Source organism: Panthera pardus, unplaced genomic scaffold, assembly GCF_024362965.1.
Source record: "Panthera pardus isolate Hobbes unplaced genomic scaffold, ASM2436296v1 HiC_scaffold_11, whole genome shotgun sequence".
Classification (NCBI taxonomy): domain Eukaryota; kingdom Metazoa; phylum Chordata; class Mammalia; order Carnivora; family Felidae; genus Panthera; species Panthera pardus.
In genome coordinates this window covers 81,941,345-81,950,602 of record NW_026526666.1, presented here as the reverse complement: position 1 = coordinate 81,950,602, position 9,258 = coordinate 81,941,345, and the positions used below count along the sequence as shown (strand labels likewise).

The window sequence follows — 9,258 nt, the reverse complement described above, 5'->3', positions numbered from 1 at the left end:
CACGAAGGAAAAGTCAAAGTGTTGGTCATCCATCCAATTCACTATCTCCCAACATTACAGGGTCAGAAGTCCAAGATATGAGCAGCCTAGGTTGGGTGAGGGGCCCAGAAGCTGCTCCACACCTTTTCCTCTCTCCTGGGATGGTCCAGCTCACAGACAGGCCTCATCCAGACACCTTTGTTCAGATAGTTTATTTGAATTCATGACAGTGATAGTGATTCTGATTGAGATGCCTATGGAGAAGTACCCCACCCTCTCTGAAGGAGGATTCAGGCTGTGCCCGCCCTACTTCCGATATTAATAACACACAGCTGGTTTAGGGAATGTCTCAACCCAACAGAATCAAGGGAGAGAAATTCCAGGAGCCCTGGGGGCTGGCCCTGCCCCCAGTGCCAAGCCTCAAGGTTGGCGGCCACTGGGGAAAAAAGCTGCCAACCCCTCGGTAGACCACTAGGTTCTCTGTTTTCTCTTCCCCTTGCTTTTGGAATCCCACAATTTCCTGTTGGGGAAAGGCTGTAATTAGCCCAGTTCAGGCACCAGATCCCAGACAGAGACAGCCGCTGGGATAACTCTAGGAAAACAGGAACCAATATTTTTCCAATTAGGACGACTGTGGCATAAGCCTTTTCTAGGACTTCTATTGAAACCAGATTTCTCCAGTCAGCTGCCGAGGGAAGAAGGTAGAGCTGGGCTCCCTGCTGCTGCCCCACCCGCATGACTACCTGGGAGGTCAGCGGCTCACTTCAGCCAGACAGGATGGTTCTGGATTCTGGGGAGGCTGAGCTGCCGCTTACTGAGTCCCACACCTGATAAAGTCCCAAACTTCCTGGTTCGGTGTCCTGGGAGATGGATAAATGGGTGACGGACGGAGCAAATTAAGACAGCAGATGACTCAGGGTGACGGGAGAAGGGAGGAAGGTGCCCGGTTGGCTAGCTAATGTTGCCCCCTTTCAGTGATTTACAGGAGATGCACCCCAGCTTGGTCATGAAGTTGGCTTCCTTCCACTGTGCGATGCACTCCTCGGAGGTTTTAAAGTCAGCCTGCATGGAATAAACAAAAGCAGTGAATGTGGGGACAGCGGGACTGCAGGAGAGCAGGCTCTCTGATGCTCTAGCAGTGTGGACAGGCCGAGGTTCCCTGTGAGCTGCGCACCCAGCTCTCATTCTTCACCTCGGGAAGCTCATTTTAGGCATTTAGTTTAGGAAAACAGTCACGAGTAAGTGCAAAGGACTATGTACTGAGACCTCCATCTCAGCGTTCAAATAGTGAAAACCCAAAGAGAATCTCAACGTCTAATAAGGTTAGATAATTTCATTAAATTATAGTAATTATGATACAATAGTATATACAGTAAGATCCCCCTCTCAGTGTTTAAAAAGATGGGGAAGTTTTTCTAGCACAAAGTTAAATAAACATATGGTGGGACTCAAACTGTAAATATGTCATCTCCATGCATAGAAAAAGTCCAGAAAGAAATGACCACTAATGCTATTTTCTAGTATCACTAGGTGGCAACACTATGCATATTTCATTTTCTTCATATCCCCTCCACTTTAGACATTTCTATGATGAAAAATTTTTATTGGGGCGCCTGGGTGGCTCAGTCGGTTAAGCATCCAGATCTTAGTGATCTCAGGGGTTTGTGAATTCCAGCCTTGCATCGGGCACTGTGCTGACAGTGTGGAGCCTGCTTGGCATTCTCGCTCTCTCCCTCTGCCCCTCCCACATTCTCTCTCTCAAAAATAAATAAATAAACTTAAAAAAATTTTTGATTTTATAGCCAGAAAAAATAAGTGATTTAAAAAACCAGTCTGGAGGGGCGCCTGGGTGGTTCAGTCGGTTAAGTACCACTTTGGCTCAGGTCATGATCTTGCAGTTTGTGGGTTCAAACCCCATATCAGGTTCTGTGCTGACAGCTCGGAGCCTGGAGCCTGCTTCGGATTCTGTGTCTCCCCCTCTCTCTGTCCCTCCCCCACTCACACTCTGTCTCTCTCTCAAGAATAAATAAACATTAAAAAACATTAAAACAAAACAAAACAACCAGCCTGGAAAAGCAGGAAAGGAGGGAGCGGGTAAAACCACCCGCCATATGTAGGAGGACGGATGGAAGTAGACAACACTCTAAATGCCCCTCACCCAGAAACATTCTGGCTGAGCGAGGAAATGAGGTATTAATTCCTCATTTGCTCATAATCACACATGTCGGTTCCATGAGGAGAGTGAACTGTTGCTACTTTGTTCACAGATGTAGCCCGAGCGCCCAGAACAGTGGTGGGCATACACAGCAGGGGTTCAGTATTTGTTGAGGGAACGAATGCACTCAGGGGTCACAGGGACAGGCTGTATGGAGTCCATGTCCCAGAGAGCAGACAAAGAATGAGTGGTTCTAAGATCAAGGTAGGCTGGGGGTGGTGGTGGGACCCTGGCTTCATCCCTGCTGGTGACCCTGTGTGGCCCTGGCAGGTATCCTGCCAGGTACAATAGGGACAGGCCTCTGATCACGAGCTGAAGATCAAGTGAGGAAACGTCTGAAGTCCCTCACACGGTGCCTCAAATAGCCCGTCCATGCTAGGTACGTGCGAGGGCTCCCGTGCTGCTCAGACACCTTCTCCGGGGCGGTCTGGACTGAAGGAAGAGAGGGGCTCAGACGCAGGAAGGCCCAGCGGGGGAGAGGGCAGTTGTGGACTCAGCAATAGCAGTCTGGGGACACGGTCCAGGCGGCCCAGGCCAGAGAGGGGGCACTGCAGCTTTTTACCTGCAGCTTCTCGAAGACCTTCTTCTTGGGCTTGAGCTCTTCATCCGGTTGGCCCTTCTCGTAGCCCTTCACGAACACTCGCTCCCCGGGAGCAGAGCCGGCAGGAGGGTCCAGAGGCTCAACCTTGCGGTTTACCCCTTCTCTGGGGAAGACGCACAGGAGAAGGAAAGAGTGAGACTATGGACTGCCTGCAGCGGCCAGCGAAGCCAGAGCACCGGGGCCTTCACTGTGGGGCTTTAGGGCCTCCTCAACGCCAGAGGCCCAGGAAGTCCTCGGTGCTGTACTACATTTGTGCGTTGGGTTAACCGGGGCTAGACTGAAACCCTCTGTCAGGAGAGACACCGAAATCTAGGCTTTTAGGGGAGGAAGTATGACATAACAGAGACAGCAAGGCCTGAACAGCCAGTCAGAATTAGGCTAGAATCCTGGCTCCATCTCTCACTAGTAGAGAGACTTGGGCATGTACCTGCTGCTTTGAACCTTCAGTTCCTGTGGTAATAAAATTAACTTTGGGTAAAGCGCTTCATTCGCAGTACGTGCGTGGTGAGTAATTCCTTCACGCATCATGTTTTGGACAGTTTCTCCAAGTGTTCCGCCTGATGCCCTGGAGAAGGGCATCACGTGGGCCAATTCCCTGCACTTCCTGCCCCCCACGCTCAGGCCCGCGCCCCACCCCAAGCTCTCACTCACATAGAAGCACACAGAAGCATGCCTTGGGACTCGACACCCCTCATCTTCTGGGGTTTCAGATTGCACAGCACCACCACCAGCCTATCCCGCAGGTCCTCCTCGGGCACAAACTGCACCAGGCCGCTCACCACAGTCCGTGGTTCAGCTTCCCCCACATCGACCTTCTCCACGTACAGGCTGTCTGCGTCTGGGTGCTGCCGGCAAGAGAGGTTAGTCCCGGACGGTATCGTGACGGAAGGGACCATGGGGGTCCGGTGAGCCCTCTGACTGCTGAAAGGGGCATCTACTCTCCAACAGAGGCTCCTGAGGGACCCTCTGCAGCAAACTCTTTCCAGGTCCCAGAGAGCAGACAGGAAGATGGGCCTTGAAGCTCCATTTTACTCTCCCCCAAGAGGCAGGGTTTGAGTAAGAGGAGGTGCAGGGAGTCTCCTCCACAAGTAAATGGCCTGGACTGTCTGGGCGGCTACCGCTATGGCCACATGCTACACCGGCTGAGTCCTGCGTGGCCTGGAAGAAGAGCGGAGGACAATGCTGGCCTCACCATCTGAAGGAGGCAGCCATCTCAAAGTACTTTCAGTAGTCTCTGTAGTGAAAAACAATGCTGGGAAAGAAAGAAAAGTCCACAACAATGGTCCCAGGTCGCTGGCTGCATAACCCTCTGTCTCTGGGTAAAAGGAAGTCCCTCTCCCTTCCCCATTTTCAGGGGTGGGTGGGATGGGGCAGGGAGACAAAGTGGCTGTTCCAAGATAAGGCCTGCAGCCAAGTCCAGACAAGCCAGTAGAGACCAGAAGAGTCTATCAGACCAGATTTAACTGATAAGCAAGCTCCCTCTAATATCCTCTCCTCCCCAACCCCGGCTCTGAGTTCCTGGCTGTGTCTGGTTGCAAAAGGTCCAGAGGCAGCAAAGGGAAAAAAAGCCTGACACCTGGAACTAGACACCTGTGTTCTGACTTGCAATATGACCTCAGGGATGTTACTTCCCATCCCAGGCCAGGTTTCCTCCAGATGGAAACAGACAAACGTGACCCCTATCGGCCTCTCTGGGATGTGGTGAAAAATGAGTACCTTGTCCACACTAATGACTTTGCCCACACGGATATCCAGCCGGGATGGGATGACCTCCTCTGGTTCTGAATTCTTGGCAGGACCTTTGGCAATCGGCTCTGGGAAAGAAAGGAACCCCAAGGGATCAGAACTCTCTTCCTCTGCCATGACAGGCCAAATGCTGACCCCACCAAATGACGACACTAGCAGGGTTTAGTGCAGAATCCCCAGAATCTACCCATTTAGTTTTTTCTTATTTATTTTTTTTAAGTAATCTCTATGCCCGACATGGGACTTGAACTCATGAACTAGGCGCCCCTACTTATATCTTCTCTAAAATAGGACTGGCAACCTTTGGGAAGGGACAGTAGTAGCTTTGCTACCTCTAGGTGTTTCTATTCATGCATCTCACATGCATTGATGGAGTCTTTTCTGGGAGAGTCACACAAAACCATCCAAGTTAATAACTCAGCATCATGGGTCAATGGATGGCCAACTAAGAGCCGGTCAGAAGCCCATGCAAGGGAACTGGGCGAAGCTAAAGATGAGCTTTCCTAAGGAGCTGTGCAGACTCTGCCCGAGCAGTTGTGTTACCCTCATGGTCTAACCCAACTGGTCTCTTAACTGAAGAGGATTTAGTGAAGTATGAGATCACAGGCCACGTCTCACACAGTAGACTGGTACGGCAGGACGTAATCACTTCACAGCATCGCCCAAACCAAAATCCAGATGATTCCAGCTCCATTCCAGGAGTCAATGGGGTACGATATTCCTGTAATTCGGGCCCCCTGGCTTCTCGGGCTCTCAATTTAAGGCAGACCTTCTTCTGAAGCCCACTGACAGGCTCTCTGTCCTGATGATGCCAAGCACCCCTTGGCCCTCCCCCTCCCTCCCTGGCTCGCCTTACTCTGCTTTGAGGGGTCTGGGTAGGCAGCGCTGGCCAGTTTCTTCAGTGCAGGAGTATTAAACTTTTCCCGGATAGGATCCAGCAACTTGTTCAGGGCGACTTCAACAGAATTCTTGAGGTCTCCAGGGTGTACAACCTGCAAAAGCATCCAAAGGCTCTGTGAGATGCAGCACAGATGTCCAAGTCCACTAAGGATAATGTGTGTGGAGGGTGCAGGTGTTTCCCCAGCGGTCTCTATTTTTTTTAAGTTTATTTATTTATTTTCAGAGAGAGAGAGAGTGCGCAAGTGGGGAAGGGGCAGAGAGAGAGAGAAGGGGGGAGAGAGAGAGAGGATCCCAAGCAGGCTCCATACCACCAGCGCAGAGCCTGATGTGGGGCTCGAACTCATGAGATCATGACCTGTGCTAGTGAGCTCCCAGAGCCACCCAGACACCACTCCTCCCTACAGTCTTACTCGATCCTCAGAACAATCCTGTGAAGCTGACAGAGAAGGGAAAACAGGTTCAGAAAGATTATCTCACTGTATGAGAGTTAGGGTTTTTGACTCTGAATTCCATACCAACTTGAGGGTTTGTAGAGGCTGAATGTTTTTATTAGTCAAAGTCTTCTAGTCCCTCCATTCATGCTTAGAAGAATGGCACAAACCAGAGGCATTTAGAGGCAGAGAAACATTCACATATGCAACCCAAGGAGACAGCCCGAGGGGGGCCGAGCGGAGTGAGCCAGAAGAAAGAACAAGGGCTCTGGAGTTAGACTGGGGTTTGAGTTCCAGCTAGCTGTGTGACCCCTGGACCAGGCAGTTAACTCCTCTAAGTCTGGGATTCTTCACTTAAAAGCTGAAGATAATACCTATATCTCAGAGTCTCAGAGAGTCAGAATGAGGATTAAATCACATAACATGGGTGAAAATGGTGAGGAGTGCAAGTATGCAGTAAGAGTTGAGCAAGTCAATTCTTCTTGTGTCCCATGACTCGTGCTTTTATATCCCAGATCTGGCCTGAAAGCACCTGTTAGATATTCCGAGGTGATGTCTCTTAGGCATGAACACCTGTAATACAACAATACCTACATTTTTGTTTCTAATATTCCTTCATTTCCTTGGGAAATTTTTGAGAGAGAGGCAGAGCATCAGTGGGGGAGGGACAGAGAGACAAGGAGACACAGAATCCGAAGCAAGCTCCAGGCTCCGAGCTGTCAGCACGGAGCCTGACACGGGTCTTGATCTCACAAACTGCGAGGTCATTACCTGAGTCGAAATTGGACGTTTAACCAACTGAGCCATCCAGGCGCCCCGGGCATGTGTAATTTTAACAACAGGAAAGCTTTAGACCGGCTCTGTCCAAGATGGGAGCCACTAGCCTCATGTGGATATTTCCGGGTAAACTGAAACGCAGTTTCTCAGCTGCATTGGGCATGTTCTAAGGCTGACCAGCCACACGTGGCCAGTGGCAGCTGCGTGAGGAGGCAGTGCATACAGACCATGTCCATGGTCACAGAAAGTGCTATTGGCTAGTGCTGCTCCAAGCTCTTTTTTCAGACACATTTCTTCTATCCTTTTCGTTACTCCCACAAATGACCGTTCACAGGACTGAGGAGTACCGTGTGGGTTTCGTGGCCGGCCTCAGACTGCAGACAGAAGGGTTTCAGAGCAATGGCTGTGAAAAACATCCAAAAGATGGGCTTGGAGGGCCGCAGAGCTCAGAGGTCACCGACCTTTGCTTCTACTTGATGTTCTGTCCCTTACACAACGGTGTCCTGCAGTGGTCTTCCGGGCTCTGCCTGAACACCTCAGTGACGGGGACGCAAGGTCAAGTGAGGCAGCCCAGTCCATTGCCACACAGTGGAGGTCACTGCACAGCTCTCCCTGATGTTGAACCCGAACACACCTACCCCCGCGGTCCCCACCTGCAGACCTGGTTTAGCTTTCTGGTGCCACAGGAAGAAATCCAACCCCTCTCCCACGGGAATCTGTCATGTATTTGAGGATGACGGAACACAGGCCTGATTCCCAACTAAACATCCCCTGTTCTTTCAACTGTGCTCTTGTGACAAGGGCTTGGGTCTGTTCCCTATCACAGCATCCTCCTTCTCCCCACCAACACAGCCCAGATGGTCAAATAAACTTCAGAAAATTGAAGTTCAGGGCTGAATGCACAACCCCAAATGTACTCACAACAGTGGAGAACTGAATGATCAACTCTGTGGTTCCAGACTCTACACTTCGGATGACTTACACTAAGACTTCATTACGTTTCTGACAGCCCGATCACGTTGCTGATTCAACCCAAAGTCAGAGTCAGTCAAAAGTCCCCATTTCATTCTCCATATGCACCATGGCCACATCTTCCCTTTATGACCTGGCCCTGCCTATCTCTCCCACAACACTCTGCCTCACCTTTTGGACTCATGTTAGATCAAACCACTTGTAATTCCATACTATGCTGTCTCACCTCACCATGTCTTTGCGCAATTTCTTCCCTCTGTTCGGAGGCTGTCCCCTCTGTAAAGCTTGACCAGCCAGGCAATCACTTCCTCCTATTATATTTCTGGATCATACATGTACATCGTCATCGTATAGTCACATAGCAGTGATATTTGTTTCTATGTCTGCCTCTCCCACTGGACCATGAGCTCCATGAGGATTTTCTAAAATTTATTTATTTATTCATTTATTTATTTTTAATGGTTATATTTATCTTTGAGACAGAGAGAGACAGCATGAGCAGGGGAGGGGCAGAGAGAGAGGGAGACACAGAATTCGAAGCAGGCTCCAGGCTCCGAGCTGTCAGCACAGAGCCTGATGTGGGGCTCAAACTCACAAACCATGAGATCATGACCTGAGCCGAAGTCAGTTGCTCAACCGACTGAGCCACCCAGGCACCCCTTAAAATTTGTTTTTGAGAGAGAGAGGGTACGAGTGAGTGAGCAGTAGAGAGAGAGAGGGAGAGAGAGAGAATCCCACGCAGAGTCTGCACTATCAGCGTGGAGACCAAAGTGGGGCTTGGGCTCATCCGGTGCAGGGCTCGAGCTTACGAACTGTGAGATCATGACCTGAGCCAAAGTGGGATGCGTAACCGACTGAGCCTCCCAGGCATCCCCTTCATGAGGATTTAATCCTCTGTAATGCCAGCCCCTACCATGGTGCCTAACACATGGGCACCTAGCAATTCTTTTGTTAAACTGTCTGTTGAGATCATCAGTACCCTTTAGCTAGCTACCTTCCACAGGTGTTTCTTTTTTGAACCTGGACTTTGCACCTCTCCCTGAAATGCTTCATCTTGCTGGGTTTGGTCCTTCATTCCAGGCTAAATCCTTTGCAGAATGATGAGGACATCAATATACGAGCTTTGTGCCATGTGCCCATCTAAACTGTGAACCACCCCAATCCTCATTAAGACACTAACACAATACACATCAGCATCAAGCAGAGCCTTGCGGCGCATATTAGAAACCTGGCTGGGCCAAGATGGAGACGTCTGTCAGAAGGAATTCAGTGGGGATTACTCCTCCTTTGGTATTACCTCATCAGCAAAGTCCTTTTCCAGGTCCAAGTAAGCGGTGTAGGTTTTGTTTCCACCCCATTTCTCATCTCGAAGGATCACAAACTCTGTAAGAAAATGGATCTATGCCAACAAACTCATTGATAATGGCAGAGTCAGCATTCCTAGCTCAAATATTATGGGTGTTTTAGTTTTTATTATATATTTTGAACTTTATTATATGGCATTTTATTGTTCTTAAATCAGATGAGCTAGCAAACCAGCTGGCATCCAAGCTCAAGGGGAAGGATCGTGCCTTACATTTCTTTTGTATTCCTCTAATTGAGCATGCCTGCGCCCACCTTCATCTCTACACCCCTGC

General features: G+C 49.9%; 1 protein-coding gene across 2 annotated transcripts in view; it reads right to left on the bottom strand.

The window, feature by feature from the left end:
- Positions 1-176: 176 nt before the first annotated feature.
- YARS1 (tyrosyl-tRNA synthetase 1) overlaps positions 177-9,258 on the bottom strand; it is a 28,429-nt gene continuing 19,347 nt past the window's right edge. For both annotated transcript variants that reach the window (XM_019429753.2, XM_019429754.2), the window contains exons 8-13: positions 8,919-9,004; positions 5,398-5,533; positions 4,512-4,609; positions 3,447-3,640; positions 2,757-2,898; positions 177-1,041 (exon numbers count right to left, since the gene is read on the bottom strand). In XM_019429753.2, the coding sequence (XP_019285298.1) occupies positions 931-1,041; positions 2,757-2,898; positions 3,447-3,640; positions 4,512-4,609; positions 5,398-5,533; positions 8,919-9,004 (767 nt within the window). In that variant the 3' untranslated portion in view covers positions 177-930. The remainder of the gene's footprint in view (positions 1,042-2,756; positions 2,899-3,446; positions 3,641-4,511; positions 4,610-5,397; positions 5,534-8,918; positions 9,005-9,258) is intronic.